Consider the following 27,475-nt stretch of genomic DNA (forward strand, 5'->3'; position numbering starts at 1 on the left):
AGAATATTATTTTGGTGAAAAAGACAGAGTTGAAAGATAAATTTCGTGCTTTATGCTGACAGCCTGAAATGTTTATATACGTGAGATACATTTTTCCAGAATTTAAATGCCCATAGTTAAGGGTGCATATAACACACGAGTGTGTATTATATGCGAATAAATAAGTCTTGTGTACATTGATCAATCGGAAGGGGTGCTAATTGGGATTGTTCACTAGCCAATATATTGGCAAATATCGCCGTGGGCGCTTATTAGAGCGGGGGGCTTATTACGTCGAATACGGTAATTGGGTTTTGAATATTTTGAGGGGTATTTTACGCAAATACGCTGCTTATCTGTAGCTCTGATTCAGGTCTTCAAGATCCTATTTGTCTACATCCAGAATGGTAAACACAAACAGATGTGGGTGATTTCCCGACACAAACAGTCTGTTTGACGATATTGCTAAACACCGAGGTGACACCAGATTATCACTCAAGGTTGAATGAAGGTAGAGCTGTTCACCCCCAGCGCTAAACACGTGGATCCGATTCTGGCGGGGATTAGCAACATACAGGTTATTCCTCTTATCCACGCAGGTGCCCTCTGGATACCAATCAGGGACATTTGGAGGTTTGAAGACTTGAGATAGATTGCCATACTTTTGGATCTGGAACACAGCACCGGGGCAGCTGAACAGAACATGCTCCTCGTTACTCAGAGACATTGCATTTATAGGGCCATCAACAGGAGCCTTTCTCACCGACGTCAGTTGACCATTGCTATTATACACGCGCACCAAGTTCTCAGGGAGATTTCCGACCATAAAAGAGGTATCTGTGTATTTGCACAGAATGAGACCCTGACTGGCTGATTTACTGATTTCCAGTGGTACTACCCGCTGGGCTCTTAGAGATTTATCAGCAATGTAGATGCAAGCACCACAAATATAAACAACCATATGCCCAAGATGGACAAGGGCGTGGGTAGGAATGTTGTCCTTCAATACGTTCTTGCTCATGTTTGCCGAATGTCCCTTCTTATCAATCAGACGAATCTTCTTATTCCCGTTGTCTGCGATGGTGGTATTACCTAAGGCAACTGCCAAACCTTTGATCTCTGGATCTGTTTCATCATTTACCACTCTTAAATGATAAACTTTTGTTTTTTCTAGTCGGAGAGATCCGACACCATTGCTTCGACCTTGGGTTCTACATGTGTTTTCAGGGACAGCAGATTGGACATATTGTCCATCCAGAGGTGACCCTATGTCCCGGAGAACTGGATTAATCATAGGCACACCACGTCCTTGAGAGGTCCGCACATCACCTTCTTCCAATCTCGACCCAATGCCACGACCAGGCTCTTTGCACTTGACAGTGGTTGGATGTCTTGGAAAACTGTTTGTCAGCATCTTTCCTTCTTCAGCAACTATCACCAGAGATTTGGCTAGATGGAATACATCCTCGGGGTCTTCAGGTGATTCAGCAGCATCAAGTTTTGAAGAAGCTGATGCCCAATTGGTATCATTACTAAGGAATGTGTCAGTAGTCAGGATTCCATTACTACAGACCTCCAATTCATCCTTTGTGGCCATGTGTTGCTTGTTGCCTCCTTTCAATTTTTGTGGCCCCGTGGGTTGAGCTTGTTTCAGCGTGGAATTTTCTTCAGCTTTCAATGAGCTGTTTGAATGTTTACCACCTGAAGTAGCGGAAATGATCTGACGTCTGTCTGAATCTTCTCCTGACAAGACACCTCTTTCTTTGCTCTCTCCTTGAAGAAGTTGTGGACTGACAAATGACTGTTTTACGCCGATAACCGAATTATTTGGAAAATCACACTGTACCTTGAACTTAGGTATTTTCCATTTTATTGCAAACGTTTCTATCGAATCCTGTAAATGTTCGCTTTCTTCGAAACATTTCTCAAGGTCCTTACAGAGAAGGAGGAATTGGAGATCCTCTCTGGCTTCAAGAACTGAATGTGTAAGGGACAAGACTTTCGGACACAGATTTGTAATTTGCTCCAATTTGTGGTTCATTGTACTGACAAGAAGGAGTTGATTCTCACACAAGCGTGTCACCTTTTCCACCGCCTCCTGCTCCTGTTTCTGAAGTGATTCCACCATGGCCTGTGTTTTTTCCCTGAGTGTGTTCAGGGTGGCTTCTCGTGATGCAATAATATTCCCACGCCGACTGCTGCTCTTTTCAAGCATTGACGTTACCTCAGCAAGGTATGTGTCAAGTTTTTCTGATCGTTCTTCCAGTTGCTTTCCACATTGTCTGGAAGCTTCTTCTAAAGGAAGGATCTGATGACCTTTGTGTTCGAACAGGAGGCAGTATTCGCACATTGGTGAGACACAAATCTGGCAAAAGTAAGCACAATTGGCTCTCTTATGTGCACTGTTACTACAAGGCAGGGTTGTCTGTGCTGTAACAACATACTTCCCACTTTTCACATCTTCAATGGCCACTACTCGATGAGCATGGGTGATCCGTGATGCATTGTGGCCTTTCTGGCAGAGATCACAAAGAACATCAGCACAGTCGAGACACTGGTGGGTCGCTTCATTGAGCTGGTTCCGCAAACAACAGATGCTACAGTTACTTGTTTCAGTCTTTGGTAAGCCGTTTCCTAACAAACCAAACACTCGACTGATACATGTGTTCAGCTGCGAGCGGAGAGCATTAGGTCCAGCTGCTGAGGTGACTTCTGTTTTACATACTGGACACAATGTGACTGACTTCTCTTCATCCCTTATTTGTTCACCAGTTTTGAGACAGGTTTTGCAGATGGCATGGTAACATGATAAAATCACAAGGTCTTGTATTTCTACTTCACAGTTGCTGCAACACAGGTTTTTAAAAGCAATGGTCTTTGATGCCACTGGTTCTGCCATTTATGCCTTTGTGGTTCTACACTGAATCCTGAAATAAATAAAAGCAATGTGTATGTGAAAAGGGGTAGATTCGGTACAATATCTACATCAGACCAACAGATGAAGGGGCCAAAAGTAGTCCTGGAAGGTCACAAATTGCACAAATCGGACTTTCAAATATTTTATGATCGGTATTCATTTGGAGACATAGAAGTGAACCCAACACATTGGCACACAACCTCAGCTCCACAACTGATCATGCTAAAACGGCACTGCGTCTAAACGGCACCATATTGATCAAAACGGCACCATGACATATTATCATACACAGAATAATAATTATAGAGAAAAATGAAAAACAAAAAGGAAAATATATTTATTTATCATTAGACTAACCTTAACATTTAAAAGGATATTGTGTCTTATTTCAGCTGGTTTTACCTAAAAACATATACAATATTACATATTTATGACATATGGTTTTAGATTTATTACCACAAAGATTATGAATAAAGCAAGACAATTTGGCCAAGCCTGGTGTCGTTTTCGCCAGGTGCTGTTTTCGTTTTCATCCGTCACAGTACGGAGCAACCATGCAGTGTCACATGTGTCCAGTGATTAAAGCCACCAATGTTTGATAACATTGCCGTCACTGAAACTATGTATTCTTAAAATATAACATATAAATTATAGCTTTCAAAATAGAACTTTTCAAATATTTTAACTACATATACCATGAACTTGGAACTGTTTTTAAAGGTTTCCTTCACTTAACGACCAAAAAACATTACTGGTTTAACATTATCGGTTATTGAATGACAATACATTAAGATGCATGGGGGTGGCACACTAGCATATCGTCCGATAACCGAACAGATAGAAGAACTAAAGGCCAAAGTTCGCCTTGTTAGGTGAGAGTTAATTACGACTTGTTGATTTGTAAAAGAAGTTTTTAAACATTACCGGTTACTGAATGGCAGCGTGTTGGGACCAATGTAGGCACTATATTGCAAATCCAGTTTACGCATGAAACGCGTTTGTGGCTCTCCTAAAAGATTTTGAACTTTTGAACACATTTCAGAAGGTGCGCCGTATCCATGTTTGTAGTACAGCCTTTTTGCGGAGTCGCTTTACTTCCTAGTTTCGTTTCGTGGAATCCCGACGAGCATATGCCGTCCTGGTTCAAGCTAGGCGACCAGCCATTAACATATTACGAGTTGTCAGTCTGACGTATTCGTCTCCATGCGTGCGTTCTTATGGAAATGCTCTATGAAACTTCAAGAAAATGCTCACTTACCTGAAATACGTACTCAGAAAAGTATGTAAAATAGCGACGACCACTCACGTTCACATGACGGGTCGTAACGGTCCTAGTTAAAACGGCCATTGTAGAAAACAGCCAAATGGAGTTGGAGAAAACGGCCTCTTGCTTGAATATTTCTCATTCGTCTGAAGCGCTCGTTTCCAAATTAAATACCAATTCTACAGTGAAATGACTACAAATTTAAAAAAACAGCAGGTTATCTCCTAACTCTACGATGTATTTGGAAATTAATCAATTCTGATTGGTCAATCAGAGGTATCAAAAGAAAATATACACCTCTGAATGAAACATCATGAAAACCGTGTACACTGAAGCTAATATTTATTATACTAGCCTTTGTTTAATGTCTAGTTAATGATGTTTTCTCATTTCAGCTCGACAACACACCCAAAACATTGGACTCAGTCCTCGCAAAAGGTTTGAGAATAGGTCTTCAGCAACCCATGCTTGCCGTAAAAGGTGACTATGCTTGTCGTAAAAGGCGACTAACGGGATCGGGTGGTCAGGCTCGCTGACTTGGTTGATGCATGTCATCAATCCCAATTGGGTGGATCGATGCTCATGATATCAATCACTGGATTGTCTGGTCCAGACTCGATTATTTACAGACCGCCGTCATAATAGCTGGATTATTGCTGAGAGCGGCGTCAAACAAGAAACCAACCAACCAATCTAATTAAAGACCACACGAGTTCAGCAATTATGTGTACCATCTATGTGCATGAAAGTAATCGAATCTGGACAAAACAACCAGTGATTGATATTATGAACAATGTACCAAGATGTCGGGGCACGATGACACGCAATCAACCGAGACGAACCAACTGATCCGTCTTAGGACAAGCTTAAATTGCATGGGCCCATTCTTACCCACGAACGTGAGAGATGAGTCGAGGTGAAATGGGATTTAACGTCGCGTCAGTTTATTGCACATACAGTAAACCACGGTTATAACGAACACGAATATAACGAACTGACTGATATAACGAACCTATTTTTCAGTCCCGACCATTTGTTGTATAAATGTCGTGTATATGCTTATAACGAACTACGGGTATTGCGAACTAAAATTACTCGTCCCTTCGAGTTCGTTATAACCGGGGTTTACTGTATATAGGGACGTGCATGCACGCATATGTGTGTGTGTGTGTGTGTGTGTGTGTGTGTGTGTGTGTGTGTGTGTGTGTGTGTGTGCGCGCGTGTGTGTGTGCCACCGCTGGGATACTAGCCGCAGCTTAACATGAACACCCCACTCAGACACAGAATACTGACTCCCAGCCGACCAGTCCTTGTCTAAGCCCGTTATTGCCGAGCGCCAGGCAGGGTAACAACAAGTACCATCTTTTAACGTATGTTGCTATGACGCGGCCGGGGATAAAACACCCCGACGCTCTACCACCAGAACACGGAGGTGGTTTCATACAGAGAGGAAGCATCGCCTACAAATATACTCTTCAAAATGTAGGGGGTCATGAAATGTAAATATCATGATCGGTCGCCAAGAGAAGGGTCAGCTTTGGAAAATAACTGCCAGAGATAGAACAGTTTCGGAACCAAGTTCTAACGTCCCAACACATATTGCACCTGGACCATGCATGCAATACCTTCGTGCGCGTGGGTAGGGGTCATCTTGGTCTTGTCTCTTGGTGAAAGGTCGCCAACTCGCTCTGAGACCCGTGAAGATCCGGGGTAGAATAGGTCTTGCCGTAAAAGGCGACTGTGCTTGTCGTAAAAGGCGACTAACGGGATCGGGTGGTCAGGCTCGCTGACTTGGTTGATGCATGTCATCGATCCAAATTGCGTGGATTGATGCTCATGATATCAATCACTGGATTGTCTGGTCCAGACTCGATTATTTACAGAACACCGTCATATAGCTGGAATATTGCTGAGTGCGGCGTTAAGCAACAAACCAACCAACCAACCAACACGCTCTGAACCATTGTATTGTTGATTTTCATTATCGATAGTACCACGAAAGCTCTTGCTTTAATGCAGTATTTGTGATCAGATCACGGCTGGTAAAAAAGTTCTAAGCCTGACCAACTTTCAACTGTGGGCTGGAACAAAGTGAACTAGCCAATCTAGTACACTGTTTGAGTAGTTCATTGCAAGTGTATTTTGTCTCTTGAGGCCGTTTGTATATTAGTGAAAACCGGTTGAACGTGATAGGGGTCCAAATGGACACAGAAATGGAAAAAAAACGAGTATCGAGCAGTCATTAAGTTTTTACTTCAGAGAAAAGTACTCCCCATGAAATTCCTGACCACATGTCACAAGGGTATGGGGAAGGTGCCCTAGCTACTCCACTGTTAAACGTTGGGCATGCAGCTCTGTTTAAGGCTGGGAGAACAAGACTTGATGATGACCCTAGATCTGGACGTCCCTCAACTTCCATCAATGAAGATTCAATCAAGGAGATAGAAAAACTTATACTGTCAGATAGAGGTACTGCCATTGCAGAAATTGAGTAAGTCATAGGTCTAAGCCATGGGTCCATTGTAACTACAAATGAATAAGACAGCTGCTCGTTGGGTGCCAATGTTTCTAACTTCTGATCTTAAGGAAAAAAGAGAAAAGTTAGAGCTAATTGAAGAGGATTTCGTCAAATTCAAAAAGAGATGAGTAACGGGTGATGAAACATGAGTCTACCACTATGATCCCGGGTCAAAATATCAATCCATGGAACAGCACCATTCCACTTCTCCGTCACCAAAGAATTTAAGTCTTCAACATCAGTGAGGAAAGTTATGGCCACGGTGTTCTTGGATGCAAAGGGTGTGATCCTTGTTGTGAACGTAGAAAGTCAAAAGACGATTACCGGTGCCAACTGTGCTGATTTGCTTCATCTCCGAGAGATTCTATCAAAGAAAAGCGTCGAGGAATGCTGACTGCTGGAGTTCAACTATTTCATGACAATGCCTCTTCTCACACCTCTCGACTTGCAAAGGCTGCTGTGCGACAATGTGGGTTCGAAGAGCTTCCTCACCCTCCATACTTGCCAGACCTGGCACCAGGTGATAAAGCGCTATGACGACAACGATGACCTCCAAGCTGCCGTGAATTGGTTTTCAGGGTGTCTTCAGAAAACTTCTTCCTGACTGGAATTGAAAAGCTTCACTATCGATATGAGAAGTGTATTGAAAAGCGGGGAGATTATGTTGTAAAATAAAATTAAAAACACTTTCACAATTGTTGATTTTGTTTGTTAGGCTTAGAACTTTTTTACCAGCCCTCGTACGTCGTCCACAACCTGATGGACGCCTTGGGACTATGCCATTCTCCACACTGGTAGAACTCGGCGAGAGATAGCCAGTATGTTAAATGTGTCTCAATCGGTGATTTGATGACTTTGGTTCGAGCCCAGACAGCCAATCAAATCGCTGTGCACTTGCGCCAGACAACCAGAGTTGAGGTTACTGACTAGACGGTGAGAAATCGTCTGCATGCAATCTGAATGCTCGGTCGTCACGTGTTAACAAATCGGCACTTTCTAGCCAGATTCCAATGGTCTTTGGAGCGTGTAAACTGGTGAAATTGCCGATAGACTCGTGTAATGTTTTCAGATTAGTCCAGATCCACTCTGGCCACGCCGTAGAAACGATTATTTGACCTTCAGAGGGTGCATAGCCCATTTTTTATCAAGTCATCTCAAACGTCGTCTGTCTTGGGTGATTGCACCTTTACAATAAAAACACCGCGTTTGCTGCACGTGTATTGGAGACACACGTATCGTTGTGGATGATTATTTTCATACTCGTATATGCACTGGGTCGACGTACAGTTCTCGGTAGGAAGTGAAAAACACCAAGTCGATGGCTTGGCGTGTATAAAAGTTATTTTGCCAACTGGCTAGATGATCACTCACTCACTCCTTGCATAGTTATATTTGTTGCACAAGGACTTCAACCATATCATGAACTGACCTCAGGTAACCCTTCAGCTTAGGCTTGATTGGGCCCTACCTGTATTTTTGCCTGGAGTGGTCTCGATACATTTCAAAGATGTCCTACTCCCTAACTTCATAGATCTATCTTGACTAAAATGTAATTTTGAGTATATTGAGTATATTGCGCACATACAATAATGTACTTTGGAACGAAAACATTTTGGCAATACAGTAAACTACGGTTATAACGAACTGACGGATATAACGAACTTACTTTTTTGGTCCCGACTATTTGCTGTAGTTATGCTGTATATATGCTTATAACGAACTACGGTTATAACGAACTAAAATTAGGAGTCCCTTTGAGTTCGTTATAACCGTACTTTACTGTAAATTACAGGCTTTGATCAAGCATATACTTGGTTGCACTTATTAACAGTCCCACAATATGTATCTTGGATTGACTCCGTGTAAATAAACACAAATGACCAAGTTCCAATGAGCTATCTTGTAGGCAGTGTCCATCTTGTAGGTGTCGTGAGGCAGTTTCTGTACAGTGTTGATGCAGGGTCTGCATGATCATGTCTGTGGTCGGATCTCTGTGGGAGAGAAGAGTGCACTGTTTGGACCTGTGTAGGAGCTTAATCTTGACGGTGATGTGAGGGGAAAAGGGGTCAACGTCGCGTCCTAGATTATAGCACTTATACAGCGACGTGCATGCACGTGTGTGTGGGGGTGTCTGCTTGTACTAGTCCGGACTTATGCCGGTTTTATAGTGCTATTGAGATTGCCATTGTGATACTGTGCGGCAGTTTAACATGAATACCCCACTCATACAAAGTATACGGACTCCGAGCCGACCGGTCGATGCGACAGACAAGGCAACAGCAAGTACCATCTAACGTCTTTTGTTTTGTCATTCCTGTTTGCAGCATACCCTCGGCGAGTAGACGTTGATTTTCAGCAAGCTGTGGCAGTGTGTAAGCGTTAGTTATGGTTAAACAAACGTGTTGTTTTGAGCACCTGATAGCTAAACACAATCGTTGAGTGCTGTTCACGTTAAAACGTGCATCATGCTCCCAACAACACGCAAAAATCAGAATTGTGTGCTGTGCATTAATACACAAGTGCAAATTGTGAATCCCGACCTTAAAGTCGAGATGTCTTCATGAATATGTATTGAAAGATGTGTGATTTAATTTCAGAATAAAATATTTTGGCTGGACTAACAAGTCGATGCATAGTTCAATCACAATTGCATAACCACATCTGTTGCCTAAACTGCTGTGCAGATTTCGGTCGATTGCAGGATTTGCAAAGCATGTGTACCTCCAACTCGGCTGTACATGTTTTTAATCAAGGTGCTCACGTGATTTAATGCACTTTGCGAAGTAAGACCTGTTTTATTACAATATCGATCAGATCATCTTGACTGGGCGCCACCATTTTGTTTGAAGCAACTGCAAGTGATATGAAAAGTGGAATCTGATTGGTCAGCAGGAGGGATATAGAAGGGACATAACTAGTTATAACCACTGATTGCGCTACGATCGATCCCAAAAATTCAAGCCTTTTTCGGCAAGGGTGGAAACTTGACTTTTACAGTCGGTTAATTCTCTTGCCTCTGGAAGATGCCGTTGTGCATTCGGCATGTTCTTGTAACTATAGAAACTGTAACACAACCCCAAATCAGCACTATCCAACCATATCATGGACAACACACAATTAGCAAATCACAGAAGAGTAATTCTGCCTGGGAGAGGAAAAACAAGTAGCCCTGACTGTCAGATGACACACGCTCCACCAGGGCCCACATGCACAAAGGGATCTTAGCGCGATGAATATCGTAAGCCTATGTTAAAGTATGGGAGTTACAATCATCTTAGCGCTAAGATTGCTTTGTGCAAGTGGGTCCAGGACTCACACTTTTGCCACCCAATCCTCTTTAGTCAGCACATCGTCTTTACACAAAGCATCAGGCACTGGAGACTTCCTGTTCCCCACATTCCCCACAGGGATACATGGTGTTATTAACAAAGATGTGTCTCCCACACCCTGAACATACAACAAACAGCAAGGTTAAGATGATGTATCTGGAAATATATTTGACATAATATATTACATAACAATATAAATATGCATCCATTATTTCATTCTTTTAGTACATATTCCCAACCTTGCATGCATAAATAAATAAAATACATATTAACCAGTGTCAGTAAAAATTGATCCAGGTTTGAAACTGAAAATGAGCAATGCATTTTTACAAAAACTGAAATGAAACTCCATTTGGGAGAACCGTAAGTTAATGTCAGAACCAAACACATGGAACCACTTCCAGATGTAAAAATCAGTTCAAGCCCAACTGATACAAGGTACTTGTGATCAGCCAATACAAGTAACTACTAAACATGTTAAATCATGTGTAGTGGGCCTATCTAAAGCCAATGATAATTTTTTTCCATAAATGCAGTTTAAGTAATTTAACAGTGAGTGGGTATGGTCTACCACAGCTTTGAACAGTATTATAGTTATATCACAGCATGCCAGCTGGATGTGGGAGAGAGGCCTGACGTGATGCATGTTATAGACGTTCACTTTGGTGAAACCCACGAGCAGAGTATGGTGCTGTCAAACCTAGAACATAATGAGGACAAACCTGGATTTGAACTGACGATCAAAGATGTCATAGCATACTGCAGTGCCTTAGATGACTGGGCGGCCTTTGCACCCAGGATTATAAGAAGCCCAAGGGTTAGATTTCATGACTGGTGCCCAGTTTGGGTCTACTGTGAGTTAGTTGGGTTTAACGCCGCTTTGAACAGTATTCCAGTCATATTACGGTGTGTCAGCTTGATGTGGGACACACCAGAAATGATGCAGGTCTCAGACGTTTACCACTTTGGTGAAACACATGAGCACAGGTATGGTGCTGACAAACCTAGAAACACAATCGGGGTTAACCTGGATTCAAACCTACAAAATTGCATCACGTTAGAGGACTGGGCCACCTGTGCTCCCAGCTTACGTCTACATTATGAAGTTCTTGTTTGATGTATAGAAGTGAGACACTGTAACTATGGGAGTAATCAAAAGGAGGAATCTGGAGGCTGAAGAAGAGAAACTGCAGGGCCTGATCGAAACCAGACATCACTGCAATCCTGCCCAAACCAAGGTCACCTTGGAGGATTTCTGTGACAGATCTTCCAGACTAAAACTTGATGAAAAATAATTCCTGCATGTTTGAATAGCATGTGTTAAATCCACTGGTGTTGCAACGCCAATTGATTGACATCTCTACATCAACGCAATAACATCAATATTTTGTAAGACGGTAGTGTCATGTTTTTAAAACGTCAGTGTTACAATATCGTCCAAAGGTTTGAAAGGTATGAAAAAAGGTTATTATGAAATATGGCAGACAGAGACAGAAGAAACTACAAATGTACTGATTAATTCACAGTGAAAAACATTCCCATCATTTTCCAATTCAAACATCAGACAGCAATGCCTATTTTTTCACGAAAAAACCCCCACTTCCAACCCAAAGTCAACTTACATTTTGAATAACACTTTGAATTCATATGTGTTTTCAAAATTGAAAAGAATAGAATGAAATGTGATAAGTGACCAAAATAATGTGTAAATGTGACTAATCTCTGTGCAACACTATTGCACAACCCTCTGTTGTAAGATAAACAATTACTGTAGTTTTGGGGACCTTTACATACTAAATTCTGAGTGAGTGAGTATGGTTTTATGCCACTTTTAGCAACATCATAGCGGGGGACACAAGGAATCATGGGCTTCACACATTGGACCCATATTAAATTTGGAAAAATATGTTTAATAATGACAAGACAAGAAACTGACTAAATGCATGTTTTATCAATTACACTTTACCATCGCTTGCATGGTGTGTAGTTTGATCATGGACTGAAGAATTGTAAGAATCGGGGCAAATGGAAGTGCATTACCCTGCTGAGGGGGAGGATGTGCTGGATAAGTTGATTAACAAGCCATTACCTATAGCATGGACTGCCTTACAGCATATACTCGGAGTATACATTCGCAAAACAAAAGATATCATTGTGGAACTATAAACAAACCCTTGAAAACATCCCTTTCACCACTACGAAACCACTCCAACAAAAGAAAAGAGATATCCCCACAATGAAACAAACTTCAAGCCATGATCACATTGGTCAGGGTAACAAATTTGGCATAGTGAACACAAAATACCGAAACTGCCAAATTTCTCCCCCATTTGAAGCAACTACCTTCCATTTGCTTTTGCCTTTTTTCACATCAGTCTCAAGTGAGTGAGTAGACAGCATTATCATTTCACTGCAGCAGGAATGGACATGACAATCATATCTATGAGACAGCAAGATAGAAAAGCCTATTATTAGATGATGGTTCATCATCATCACTGGGTGTCATCACCACCATCACCAGCAAAACATAGGAATGATCCAAGCTGTCGGCCATGATGATAATGAACCAGCATCTCTGTCCATTATGTTCCCGGGGAAGAGTTGTGATTTGTGTTATAGGGACATCTTATTTAGTGCAGGAACCTTCAATAACTAGGTACACATTCACATTCTCTAGAAAAGATCAAATATGAGGATAGCTAGATCAGCAATGTGCATGGTAGTGATACCATGTTAGAGTGATTGGTGCATGCATACACAGACAGACTGCCTTGAGGCCACACTTGGCTCATAATCAGCTTCCATACTCAAAGGATCATTTCTGCACCATAGCTTCCGTAATGCCGAGAAGTTTGAAATTCCTCTCTTTCACAGGTTCATCACAAGTATTTGCCAGGAGCAACAGCAAAATGAACCATTTGTGGAGACATATCAACAACTTTGTTTATAACAAAATTCTTGTGGGCTCTCTCTTGCATTCACGTGCACAAGGGAAGATCAACAAAATTACAACATAAGCTACAGATCACAGAAACAGTGGAGCTGCACTATCACAGACTCCACCACCATCTCAAAGCCGTTCAAACACATGCAGCAGTATTCAGCACTGGACCCAGCCACACAAACAACAACCTCACATTACCGGTACTCATAAGCTGTAGGACAGCACTTCATGCAGTACTTGTGGGAAAAACTGAAGGGTTGTGTTTATGGGTGTATATAGCCAAGCTGTAGCTTCTCTCTGATGCTATGCCACATCAGAGAGAATTGCTTGTCCCTTTGAGGTATGGACTTGGGGAGGGAAGGGGTGGGGTGGGGTGGGACAGGGTGGGATGGGGGTAGGGGTTCCAGGGAAAGGTGCACACATGTGGTCTCAGGGGTACCGGGGCACCTGTTGTTTCACTGACTATGTTAGTGACACATCAACCCTATTCAATCCCTTTTTTAACAAACCAAATTAATGGTAAAGATGTAAAAAGAAAAAGAGTTACGGTTGTTAATTAAATCGACTTGATCGTCTTTATAGATTGAACAGTAACTTACGATGGCAGAGATGTGATGCAATGAGTGAGCTAGTTGGGATAATGCTGCTTTGGACATTATCTGTCATTTCAGGGTGTGTCCACACAATGTAGAAGCAAAATTTAAGTGATGCAGGTCTTAGATATCTAACACTTGGGCCAAACCCACAGGTGTTGTGCTGACAAAGCAAGAATAATAATCAGGGCGGTTCTAGGATTCAAACCAACTATAAAAGGATTGTGGTAGGGATGCAACGTTACAGAGGTCACACAATACATATCTCGATACTAAACCATGATACGTATCTTAATACTGCATATACAACATTTTGTGCGGAAAACCCAGTCATTAGACTGAGAATAGAGTCCATAGACTTCCTCATAAAGGGAAAGAAGGACAGCGGATTAATACCCATCGACATGGCACATTAGTTAAGCCAACTATTCTGTATGAGAAAATAATAAGAAACAAACAACTTAACATAGTGTATTATGACAGGCAGCAAGGAAAAGCTGGTCAGTCTTGTTATTGGGCCAGTTTTGTATCCGAAAGACGATCAAGAAAGTTATGAAGAATTACAAAAATAGTCTGTACTTGCTTATTGATATCGATGCAAGATCCACAAGGACAAACAATATGGGAATAAATGTGAATCGATGCCAAATTAAGTGTATCGGGTATAGTATCGTGCAAAGTTTGCAGACGATGCACCTGTGTTCCGGTGAATGGCAACATCACTAATTCTGACAATGGCAGCAGCAGCGTCTCCCTCCGGTGCTGTACATATTGAAAGCAAATGAATAATGCTGCATACATTGCATTGTAACTAGGTGGTAACAATGATGAACTACTGATATTATTTGCAACCCTTACCACAAAATACTGTGTGGATACATGGAAAGCACTTCCTGAATATTAGATCCACACAAGGCCAAATAGTTCCAGTTCTACACAATGTGAAAGTAGGTATTTGATTTCCAGATGGTGCATGCACATAGAATAATTTTGAGAAAAAAATATATACCATATTAGCCGTAATACGCCTCAGAGGGGATATTATTAAAACCATTAAACAAATTAATTTATCTCACCTTATATTAAAGTACTAGCTTCTGTATTGCATAAGAAGAAGGCAATTATTTTCCATGGTGCCTGCTCATGTTGACCACTGAGAAATCAATTGGAACACACCTTAGGTAATTTGCTTATCTTGCATAAGTATCGTTGAGCTGAAATGAACTGTTTATCCGAATGCATTGGGTAAAGGGAAGTAACTCAGTTTATTTATCAAAATGGCTGAATCAAACAGTTTTACTCAGTGAAAGTTCGGACATATATTCCGTGTCTGTAGGAATGAATGATGGCTCGGGGTATATAGGCTCACACACAAGGTACATCACACCACATGCCCCTCGAGATAAGTTGACAACTTAGATTATTTTCAGACAATGAGCGGTAGTGGACAAACATAGTTCAAACATCGATGGCACTTAAACCTTTTTGATAATGGTAGACAATTACAAACACTACACACCTAGAGTGATTTTTCCTTAAAATACACAAAACAAATACAGACTGTCACATCAAGTAGGTGGCGATAATAAAAAATGACCTTTCGGAGTAGGGTGCTTAATACGGCAAATATGGTAGTTCTAACAATGAGAAATAAAACTGATGACAGTCATTCGTACAAACAAGAGTACAAGCTATGTAATGACTAATTAAGCATGTGAAATAAATTACCCTCTTTGACAATCATTTGGTTGGATAATTTTAACATTTTCGTATAAAGTGACTGATGAAAAAGATTTCAATTACACATATACATTCATTATAATAATTTATATTATTTTCTGTATAATTTCTTATTCACATCTCCTCGATGACTAAAGTTGACTGATATTTAATGCAGGATTTTGACGAAATGAATTGTATTTGCGGCCTCAAATGGATCCTTCTAACCAACAACTTCGTGTTGCAAATGGACAATTCAATGACCATAACAACATAAAAGCAATCACATTAGAAGCTATGAGCCCACTCAAAGCAAATCTATGACACACCCAATATATGATGACATAATTGTGTCCATAACTTGACAAAGACGAGAAAACATGGCAGTCAGAAGATTCTTCCACTTCAGAATGATGCAATTCCGAGCAGTGTCACGTACAGAGGCATGTACAACCAGGGCAAAACAGTTCTCTAACTTTACACTCAAGTTTTCTGTCAAACATCTTCGTCTGAGCTAAAAGTCAGCATCAGTACATACATTCTGTTTTGAACAGACAATTCTTCCTAGAAGAAACATATTTACAGCATCTGTCGTATTGCAGTATAGTACACACGACCATTCAGACTTTCTAACAAGACTTCTAATACTCGATCAATCCTGAAACCTGAAGGTAACCAACACACACATCCACAATGTTCTTCCGACCATTCCCAGAGAGTGCTGTATTCCGACCCTACATCCAGACAACGCTGAAATGGTCAGTTTGTGAGTCAAGGCATGGTTACTGATCTGCTTCACACAAACAAAGCAGGTAGTTTTGTGGCGTGGGTTTCCAGCATAGCCCAACCCAGTCGTCTTGTCTATACAATATCTTACAGTGTATGTACATATCTACAGAGATTGTGCATCTGTTAAACAATATGGATAGGCCCTTGACAGAACTTGCAGGGTAGGAAGTTTCTTTCTGTGAAAGGAGGTTTCTCCACCAGATTGGAATGGCCGATTTCCGACAGTAAATGAAGAATTCGGTGTGCGGTTTGGTCCTCCTCGGGGAGTGTTCGATGCATATGTTTGGTGCCGTGTGCATGGTTTTCCTTATGAATATTCATGTCTGTGTCCTCTGTGTTTAGTGATTGGTCGGGGGATGGAGTGTCGGTTAACATTGGTTGGTTGATTTCTTCAGTGGGTGTGGCCGAGTCGGTGTCATGGGTCCCCCCCACTATAGGCTCTACCTCACTCTCGCTGTCGCTCTCCGAGCTTGTGTAGTCGGGCCAATCTAACAGAAAGAACAGAAAACTTTGGAAATCAAAGACTCCACAACAGCGTGTGAAATTTCCCATCCAGTGAGAACAGTTAATCATAGTCCAAACATTGACACTAAAATCTTTAGGAAACGATACATAAACACGAAATCAGACTAAAAGCAAACAAGTTCTTGTCACAGGCTGATGCCACAGCACTCAAGTACTCCTTAGCCAAAGTAGCTTTTAGAAATTTATACAGGGCATCAAATGATTTGTTTGTTTGTTTGTCACACTCAGTTATATTCCAGCTATATGACAGCGGTCTGTAATAATCAAGTCTGGACCAGATAATCAAGTGACTGATATCATGAGAATTGATCTACACAATTGGCATACGATGACATGAATCAACCAAGTCGGCGAGTGATCCTGTTAGTTGCCACTTGCGACAAACATGGGTTGCTGAAGACCAACTCTAACCTGAATCTTCACAGAATTGGAATCAAATGAAATAAATTAATGTAAATCCTATAATATTTCATCAAGCTCATCAAAGCATAAAAGCATTTTTATTACATGGACCAAAAACAAATTTTGAAGACCTTGTATGAAAGGTTCAAAGTCAGCATAAGAAACACATGTAGTCAGCGCTGACTATCTCACTGCCTTACTCTTGAGACAAGCAAGGCAAACTTCCCAGGATAGCTTATTAAATTGTCAGAATCTTACCATAGTTATTGTTGACGCCATTTGTCATTGCACTCCTATGATGGTGATGCTTGTGGCCCTGTTTGTGTGCAAGGGAGGAGTTGAGATGTGGCTCGAGGTCGGAGATGTCGGCGGGTCTGGAGGCCTCCTCTGTGTAGCTGTGGAGCATGTTCCTCTCTCCCAGCAGCTGCATCACTAGGGCCTGGAGCTGGCCCAGCTTACCCTGCAACACAGATACACATCACATACAGGTCAGTAGCCTGGCCCAGCTTACCCTGCAACACAGATACACATCACATACAGGTCAGTAGCCTGGCCCAGCTTACCCTGCAACACAGATACACATCACGTACAAGGTCAGTAGCCTGGCCCAGCTTACCCTGCAACACAGATACACATCACGTACAAGGTCAGTAGCCTGGCCCAGCTTACCCTGCAACACAGACATACATCACATACAGGTCAGATATACATCACATACAGGTCAGATATACAGTCACATACAGGTCAGATATACATCACATACAGGTCAGGTATACAGTCACATACAGGTCAGATATACATCACATACAGGTCAGGTATACAGTCACATTCAGGTCAGATATACATCTCATACAGGTCAGATATACATCACATAGATGTCAGGTATAAAGTCACATGCAGGTCAGATATACATCACATACAGGTCAGATATACATCACATACAGGTAAGATATACAGTCACATACAGGTCAGATATACAGTCACATACAGGTCAGATATACATCACATACAGGTCAGATATACATCACATACAGGTCAGATATACATCACATACAGGTCAGGTATACAGTCACATACAGGTCAGATATACATCACATACAGGTCAGATATACAGTTACATACAGGTCAGATATACAGTTACATACAGGTCAGATAAACATCACATACAGGTCATTGGCCTGATCTAGCTTACTCTGCAACACAAGTCAGAGATATACAGTCACATACAGGTCAGAGAAATACAGTCACATACAGGTCAGAGGCACAGTCACATACAGGTCATAGACACATAGTCACATACAGGTCATAGACACATAGTCACATACAGGTCAGAGACATACAGTCACATACAGGTCAGATATACATTACATACAGGTCAGATATACAGTCACATACAGGTCAGATACACATCACATACAGGTCAGATATACATCACATACAGGTCATTGGCCTGGTCTAGCTTACCCTGCAATACAGATCAGATATACATCACATACATGTCAGATATACATCACGTACAGGTCAGATATACATCACTTACAGGTCAGATATACAGTTACATACAGGTCAGATATACATCACATACAGGTCAGGTATACAGTCACATTCAGGTTAGATATACAGTTACATACAGGTCAGATATACATCACGTACAGGTCAGATATACAGTTACATACATGTCAGATATACATCACGTACAGGTCAGATATACAGTTACATACAGTTCAGATATACATCACATACAGGTCAGATATACAGTTACATACAGGTCAGATATACATCACATACAGGTCATTGGCCTGATCTAGCTTACTCTGCAACACAAGTCAGAGATATACAGTCACATACAGGTCAGAGAAATACAGTCACATACAGGTCAGAGGCACAGTCACATACAGGTCATAGACACATAGTCACATACAGGTCAGAGACACATAGTCACATACAGGTCAGAGACATACAGTCACATACAGGTCAGAGATATACAGTCACATACAGGTCAGAGATATACAGTCACATACAGGTCAGAGATATACAGTCACATACAGGTCAGAGACATACAGTCACATACAGGTCAGACACATACAGTCACATACAGGTCAGAGATATACAGTCACATACAGGTCAGAGACACACAGTCACATACAGGTCAGAGACATACAGTCACATACAGGTCAGAGACACACAGTCACATACAGGTCAGAGACCCACAGTCACATACAGGTCAGAGACACACAGTCACATACAGGTCAGAGACACACAGTCACATACAGATCAGAGACATACAGTCACATACAGGTCAGAGACACACAGTCACATACAGGTCAGAGATATACAGGTCAGAGATATACAGTCACATACAGGTCAGAGACATACAGGCACATACAGATCAGAGACATACAGGTCAGAGACACACAGTCACATACAGGTCAGAGATATAGAGTCACATACAGGTCAGAGACGTACATTCACATACAGGTCAGAGATATACAGTCACATACAGGTCAGAGATATACAGTCACATACAGGTCAGAGACGTACATTCACATACAGGTCAGAGATATACAGTCACATACAGGTCAGAGATATACAGTCACATACAGGTCAGAGACACACAGTCACATACAGGTCAGAGACATACAGTCACATACAGGTCAGAGATATACAGTCACATACAGGTCAGAGACACACAGTCACATACAGGTCAGAGACATACAGTCACATACAGGTCAGAGACACACAGTCACATACAGGTCAGAGACACACAGTCACATACAGGTCAGAGACACACAGTCACATACAGGTCAGAGACACACAGTCACATACAGGTCAGAGACATACAGTCACATACAGGTCAGAGACACATAGTCACATACAGGTCAGAGACACACAGTCACATACAGGTCAGAGATATACAGTCACATACAGGTCAGAGACATACAGTCACATACAGGTCAGAGACACACAGTCACATACAGGTCAGAGATATACAGTCACATACAATCGCAGTGGCCTCAACTGTTGGTCCCGTCTTGGTGCCCTTGTAAAGGGGCTTGAGTACACCTCATACCTGCATTTCCTCCCTATCCCGGGCCAGTTGGGTGATGTAATCGTTCTTCTGATGTTCCCGCTGCTGGAGCAGTGCCCTCTGGTGGTGGTACAGGGAGATGTATTCACCTACAACACAGAACAAGATTATACAGCTCACAGCACACGAAGTACTTTGTGTACATTCTGGCGACCGAGGACTGAAGCAGTACATCCACATCCTACAAATGTTCTGACCAGAGGTTTTTACTTCCCAACAGCTGTATTTATTAAACACATTTATGGCAAGGCATTGTTCATACAACCAATAATTAAGCACTTGTAACTTCATTCAATGATGCAAATCAGTTAATGACATATAGTTAGTGAGTGTTTGTTTTTGAGTTGAGTTGAGTTGTTTAACGCCGCTCTCAGCAATATTCCAATTATATGACGGCAGTCTGTAAATAATCGAGTCTGAACGAGACAATCCAGTGATTGACATATGAGCATCAATCCACACAACTGAAATACGATGACATGCATCAACCAAGTCAGCTAGCCTGACCACGCGATCATGTTAGTCGCCTGTTACGACAAGCATAGTCGCCTTTGATGCAAGAATGGGTTGCTGAAGACCTATTCTAGCCCGGATCTTCACAGGTCAGTTAGTGAGTGAGTGAGTGGGGCTTCACGCTAACAGTATTCCAGTTATATCACAGAGTTTCAGCTTAATGTGGGCGGAATTCTGATGCCGGTCTTCGACATTAACAACTTTGGTGAAACCCAAGAGCAGAACAAACCAAGAAACATTATCGAGGCAAACCAGGATTCAAACACATGATCACAGGTTCCTGGCGTGCCCCATTGAAATAAACAATGAGAGGAAAATTAAAATAGATACGCTGTCTGTATATATCCCCGAGTTATAGGTTTTCAGGCGCTTAAGAACAATCGTAGTATTCTCTCTTATCACATGAACAAGTGTTAAACATCTCAATCACTTAGTAAAGACAACTATCTCTTGAAAACTTGCCATCATCTGGGTATGTACAATGTCTGTGTGATGCTACACCAACCGTTATAGCTCAAGTAATCACGATAAACATGGCCATCCGAAAACGTATGACGTCCAGAAACCTATGACCCGACGATAGTTGTTACATAGATCACGATGAATCGATGTGTGATTCTTTTTTTCAATGAAAAGGTAATTGTCACTTCATCCTGCATTGCGGAGACATGTTTGGAGCTTAAGGCCGTTCAACATGTTCAATAAGCAAACTGTGCAACAAATTGTTGACTTGAGTGAGTGAGTGAGTTGGGTTTCACACCGCTTTTAACAGTATTCCAGTCATATCATGGCAAGTCAGCTTAATGTTGGAGGAAAGCCCGAAGTGATGCAGGTTTCAGACGTTTACCACTTCGGTGAAACCCACGAGCACGGGTATGGTGCTGACAAACCTAGAAACATTATCGGGGGGAAGCGGGATTCGAAACCCACAATCATAGGTTTCTGGCGTGCCCAAGGGATGCAACTCTGCACAGCAAATCGCGGCACTGTAGATGACTGGGCCACCCGTGCCCCCCCTGTTGACTTGAAGGGGGCAGGTATGTTTACCTATAGTGTCTGTCTCCCCCTGTAGCTGAGTCACCATGTGCTCCAACATGTCCGCCTTGTCTGTCAACTCCGCCTTGTCCCGCATCACGCGAGAATACTTATCCTGAAACAAAGAAAATAAAACTTCAAATTTCTGAACCAACCATCAGTAAATAATGAGATACCGGCCATTTGATATATCTGGAGAGGGCAATTCATTCCATAACACATAATGTGTTGCAGAAAAAACATATTCTGTCTCTTACAAACATCCCTGAGAGTATGAAATGCTTGGTCCCTGACATCAGGACAAACAGTTCCTTGAACTGTAGAGGTGAGGACCACAATATGTGAGTTAATACCGGCACTAATTATCATCATTATTGACACAGTACAATATGTGGTTAATATGTTTATGAATTATGTGATTTGATTTATGTTAAGCTCACCTGAATCATCTCCAAAGCCATTTTCAACTGGTCATAATCTGCTCTTGTGATGATGTCGTTATCAAAATTCATTTGATCTGAAAAAGAAGAATCATAGAAGCATCAGTCGGGAGACAGTGACCGGAGACAGTGAGTGAGTATGGTTTTACGCCACTTTTAGCAATATTCCAGCAATATCACGGCAGGGAACACCAGAAATGGGCTTCACACATTGTACCCATGTGGGGAATCGAACCCGGGTCTTTGGTGAGACGAGCAAATGCTCTAACAATAAGGCTTCCACCCCCCACCCCAACCCCCCCAAAATGGACACAGAAAAGGGAGACTGTGAATGGAGACAGTGTAAGGCCACAGTTAACAGTCACAGAGAACAGACACAGTTAACAGGCTAAGTCAATGGACACCAGCGCTAATAACCATGCTAAGACTCAGACTACAAATAAATGGAAATGATTAAAAAAAAATATTTTTGGACCTCATTTGGTAAACATGGAACATGGAGTATCAATTTTAACAAATCCTCTAGATGTCAATTCAGCGTAAATACTACTGGCTTAAATATTTTCTCTTAAGGCCAGCTGAGCACCAACACACCCAGATATATAATGGCATTGTCACCATATTGTCAGGCCATCTCCTCATGGATACCACATCTTCAGATGCATAACAATTGTATCATTACTGCGCTCTACATCTATTAAAGTAAACAATATAGTAAATAATAATAACAAACATCGAAATAACTAAAAATTTCCCAATTTATCTTATCAGACTTGTTACTTCTAAAAGAAGACAAGTGTATGTCAACAGGTAAAATTTTGATAAACGATACACTTCTACAACATGTACAAGGCAATCTAAATAGTCATGGAGCCTTTCAATTCATAAAGTCCCTGGAGATGTGATGAATAAAGAGCCTATATATCTCTAAAAACAAATATTTCACTTTGAAGCAGGCCTCACTTTTCCTAAGAATCTCCTCCTGTAGATCGGCCACCTTGATCCCGAGGCTGTCGGAGAGGTCCCTCTGCTCTCGCAGGTTATCCACCAGCTGACTACGCTCACTCTCCAGTTGCTGGATTGTCGACTGTAGAGACTCCATCTGAAACAGAAAAACAGTTGAATTCCGCTGCGTAGACTGAGTCAAGTGAGTGAATGTTGTTTGATGCCACTGTCCGCAATAGTCCAGCTATATCACGACCGCCTGTAAAAATATCAAGTCTGGACCAGACAATCAAGGACTATCAGAACAAGACAATCCATGCCATCGTGGTACAATAACCCTGTCACAAAGTTCCATCACCCAAACTCTCTTTTTGGCTTTTACAACAAGAATGGGATACTGGGGATCTATTCTTCCTTGGATGTTTTTTTGTTTGTTTTTGTTTTGGTTGTTGTTTAATGCAACACTCAGCAATATTCCAGCTACATTAAGACAGTCTAGTCATTGATATCATGAGCATCAGTCCACGCAGTTGGGATATGATGACATGCATCAACCAAATCAGTGAGCCTGACCACCTGATCCCGTTAGCCGCCTCTTTCGACAAGCATAGTAGCCTTTTAGGGCAAGCATGGGTTGATGAACGCCTATTCACTGGTTCTTCCCCACTGGGATGTTCCAAACCAGGACAAGGCATTTGCCTTCAGTGGCAAGTATTTATATATATATAGTGGCAAGTAACTATTTCATATCCTCAATATATGCGTACTTGAGTTGCAAATGTCTGAGCCCACTGATCCCTTCTGGTTGTGTTCCAGACTTCCAAATACAACGCTTTACTATAGCAACCAGCGAGATGTACAGGACTTGACAAGCTGTACGTTAGTGAACAGAATAACAGTGAAACTAACCACACCGTCTCTCTTCGACTCATTATCGGCGTCAATGGAATGTTCAGAGTTGGCCTTGACCTCAGTGGCCCTGATGAGCATGGCGCGGAGCTCTCGGTTCTGTGTCGTCAAAGCATCCATCATATCCTGGGAAAGAAAGGGACATCCATGGTTAGTCAGGATTGACAACTGCATATTTCCAGCTCCTTTGTGCACAAAGGGACTACAACATCTACCATTACAAACATGCACTTCCAGGGTTCACCCGATGCAGCTCTTACTGACATCCAAGGTCAAATACACTTGAAATGATATTATAGGCTTGCATAGAATTAGTCACAATAGGCTCACTCCCCAAAATTCAAAGTCCATGCAAAGTTTACTATCAACCATGATCATGATGATGTCTGGCTAAAATTGTTTCACACTTTACCATTACTGACTTAGCAAACAGGTTAGGAAATTGTACAACCTTTTCAAGACATGATTCATTTTCATCAACCTAATTTTCAAAGTGCAATCTAAATTCAAGGTGTGAAACATGATACTAAGAGAACTTAACATGAACAAAGTGTTGCAGTTTGATAAAACTTGGTACATAGCAGGACCGAGAACTGAGGTCAAGGTCAACTGTAAGGTTCACTGGAAAGGGTGTACATTAGTAGGTTTGTAAATTCATGCACTATTCTTTCTTCCGAGAATACTATGCCCAACTGATCTCCTCTTATAAGCATGGCGGCTTTTGTCCACTTTTGTCGTCATAGTGCGAAAAGGTTCAATGATATTTATACTCCTTGATCTACAACAAGCTTATGAACATGACGCATGATAGGCAGTATTAAGAAAGAGTCAGTATGTACACTTTTAGGATTAAATTGAAGATGAAATACCAGACCTACAAAGCAAGCCCAATCAGCAAGTAAAATCATTAATCATTAGACCGTTAAGGTATATGGGTCTTTGTAATCACCAATGAGGGAACATGTCTGCAACGGTCTTCTCCTCAAACTTCCAAATGACTGACATGATGTCACCATAATGCATACAACAGGCTTCAGTAGGAAGCGCTATATAATGTTTTGTTTGTTTGCTTGATGTTTAAAGCTTGGCTATGAATATATTGGAGAGTCATAAACTACTTTGTCGCTTCATCCACTGCTGTGAATATTTTTTGCATTATGATGAAGAAACAGATTAAACTAAAAATATGTTTGTTTTGTTGTATAATGCTGCAATCAGCAATATTCCAACCAAATGACGGCGGTCTGTAAATAATAGAGTCTCAACCAGACAATCCAGTGATTGACATCATGAGCAGCAACCATGCATTTTGGATACGATGACATGCATCAACCAAGTCAACAAGCTTGACCACCCGTGTGTCACCTCTTACAGCAAGCATGGTTTGCTGAAGACCTACACTTGTAGGGAATCAAACGGCCTTACGATAGTAGGAAGCGCTATACAATGTATAAAGGAGGCCTCGATATGTAGAGAGTCTTACCTGAGTGTCTTTTGACATAAAATATATCAACACAGGTTGATAAACAAGATGAAAGTTTAAAACTCTGAGGCATACCCACTTTTATCGACATGTGTTGATATAATTCATGTCTAACGACACTGGTGAGATTCTATTTATCATCCAAAATCATTCTTCCAGCGTTTTCAGTTTCTAACCAGTAATAACCAGTGTCTTGAGTATAATAAGTACAGCTAACCAGCTTCAGTGGCATAAGTGATGTCATTTGATTATGCCGTCATGGTAACACAATGGCCTGCAAAGCATTGTGGTGCAATTTAATGGCAGCGATATCTCCTTGGAGAAAACACTTGCTCTAACCCAAGCAGTATCGCCTGTGGAAGCAAGTTTGGGATGATAAAAGTTTTTAAAAAATCACACAAAAACAATTCCAAGTATCAAAAGGAAGAAAAGTGTTAAAGTACAAAAAACATACTCTATGAAAAAAACAAACCAAATGCAAAATGATCCCAAAATAATGGGCTAGATAAGAGTCTTACTTTCAGTGTGATTTCTCATATGTGCCAGTATTGTTTAGCCAAATATACATACACAAAGTGAGAATGGATGCAAATAATGTTACTAATATATTAATTACAAGCAGAGGATCATTATTATTCTAGTAGGTCCTGATTAATTTCATATTGTGAGAAGGATCACAACAGTGAAAGTTATGAATTAACATGTACACGGTCTACTCATGAAGCTGTGGCAAATGTCAAGTTGTGTGTGATGCTACATTCCATCATCTTCCTGAGGCAAGGGAGCGAACTGACTGAAAAAGTCCAGTTTCCACCTTTGCCAAACTTCCGGGGTTTAATTGTTTGATAGGCATTACTTAGAAGTTGACGGATGACAAGGTAGACACAATTTTATGGATAACAACTTCTTTAATACTGTCAAAGCGCCCCCTGTTTCTAATAGGAGTAATGCCCAGCCAAAAAGTAACCCCAGGTGACTAGGTAGACACAATTTTATGGATAACATCTTCATTAATACTGTAAAACGCGATGTTTCGATGTAGATCCTTATACCGTTGTCAAGCAGGACTGAATGAGGGACAATGTACAGAATATATATAGTAGGTGGAGGATTAACAGTGACAATTGCATACATGAGTGGGATAACATGAGTGAATGTTGATAACAGAAGGATAATACCGTCACAACACGATGGACAGGGAACATATAGGTGGAAGCCAATGGGACATGAAGACAATTAAACAGGACAAGTGATTATTGCTTGATCAGTTCATTGTAGGCGGATGGGATGAAATAGCCTTGATCTCTGTTGATTAATGGCTTGTGGCAGCGAATGTGGACTGCTTCTGTTAGTTTTCTTATAGTGAAATCATAGAGGTTGTTGGAGAGGATTTGGAAGTTGTCCCAGTTGATGTTGTGATTAGGACAGTTGCTGATATGGTTTGAGATGGCTGATTTACTGTCTGATTTAATGGTTGAGGTTTTGTGCTGGTGTTGATGGGGCAGGATGTTTCACCTACGTAAGATTGGCCACAGTTGCAGTCAATTATGTAAACTACACCTTTAGGCTCTTGGGGGTTGGTTGTGTTTCTGTCGTTGGCTCTTAGCAGGGTGTTGAGGGAGTCCTCTACTGTTAATCCTCCACCTACTATATATATTCTGTACTATGTCCCTCATTCAGTCTTGCTTGACAACGGTATAAGGATCTACATCGAAACATCGCTTTTTACAGTATTAATGAAGATGTAATCCATAAAATTGTGTCTACCTAGTCACCTGGGGTTACTTTTTGGCTGGGCATTACTCATAGACACAGGGGGCGCTACGATCGAGACACAAAATTCCAGCACAGTTCGGCAAGGGTGGAAACTGGACTTTTGTAGTCAGTTGACACCCTTGCCTCGGGAAGATGCATTCCATAGAATGGAGAAAGACTAAACTATCTTAGATTAGACACACAGAAAGGGTTGGATATATTCATTGATTACTTGTGTCAGTATACAGAGCTAACAGACACGCACAGAATAACCAGTGTTAGTTGCACACATATGTAAACTGCTGACAGAGCAGGGTATGAGTTAAGA

At 41.4% G+C, this 27,475-nt stretch overlaps 2 protein-coding genes across 7 annotated transcripts in view; both read right to left on the reverse strand.

Moving 5' to 3' along the window:
- Window positions 1–229: 229 nt before the first annotated feature.
- LOC124119931 lies at window positions 230–4,227 on the reverse strand. Of its 2 annotated transcripts, none has more exons than XM_046482607.2 (2): window positions 4,155–4,227; window positions 230–2,906 (listed from the first exon to the last, which is right to left on the reverse strand). In XM_046482607.2, exon 2 carries the CDS (start codon window positions 2,876–2,878, stop codon window positions 365–367), a length of 2,514 nt encoding a protein of 837 aa, XP_046338563.2. In that variant the 5' UTR covers window positions 2,879–2,906; window positions 4,155–4,227; the 3' UTR covers window positions 230–364. The 2 variants fall into 2 exon arrangements, with proteins under 2 accessions (XP_046338563.2, XP_046338564.2); XM_046482608.2 differs by lacking the exon at window positions 4,155–4,227 and adding an exon at window positions 3,821–4,109.
- Window positions 4,228–10,149: 5,922 nt separating this feature from the next.
- LOC124119935 (golgin subfamily A member 2-like) overlaps window positions 10,150–27,475 on the reverse strand; it is a 47,798-nt gene continuing 30,472 nt past the window's right edge. For all 5 annotated transcript variants that reach the window (XM_046482615.2, XM_046482614.2, XM_046482612.2 and 2 more), the window contains 7 exons: window positions 23,910–24,035; window positions 23,019–23,157; window positions 22,056–22,132; window positions 21,628–21,730; window positions 20,050–20,156; window positions 17,238–17,439; window positions 10,150–16,540 (listed from right to left, as the gene is read on the reverse strand). In XM_046482615.2, the coding sequence (XP_046338571.2) occupies window positions 16,176–16,540; window positions 17,238–17,439; window positions 20,050–20,156; window positions 21,628–21,730; window positions 22,056–22,132; window positions 23,019–23,157; window positions 23,910–24,035 (1,119 nt within the window). In that variant the 3' untranslated portion in view covers window positions 10,150–16,175. The remainder of the gene's footprint in view (window positions 16,541–17,237; window positions 17,440–20,049; window positions 20,157–21,627; window positions 21,731–22,055; window positions 22,133–23,018; window positions 23,158–23,909; window positions 24,036–27,475) is intronic.

The sequence above is a fragment of the Haliotis rufescens genome, unplaced genomic scaffold (genome assembly GCF_023055435.1).
Source record: "Haliotis rufescens isolate VD_foot unplaced genomic scaffold, xgHalRufe1.0.p SCAF_8, whole genome shotgun sequence".
In the NCBI taxonomy this organism is placed as follows: domain Eukaryota; kingdom Metazoa; phylum Mollusca; class Gastropoda; order Lepetellida; family Haliotidae; genus Haliotis; species Haliotis rufescens.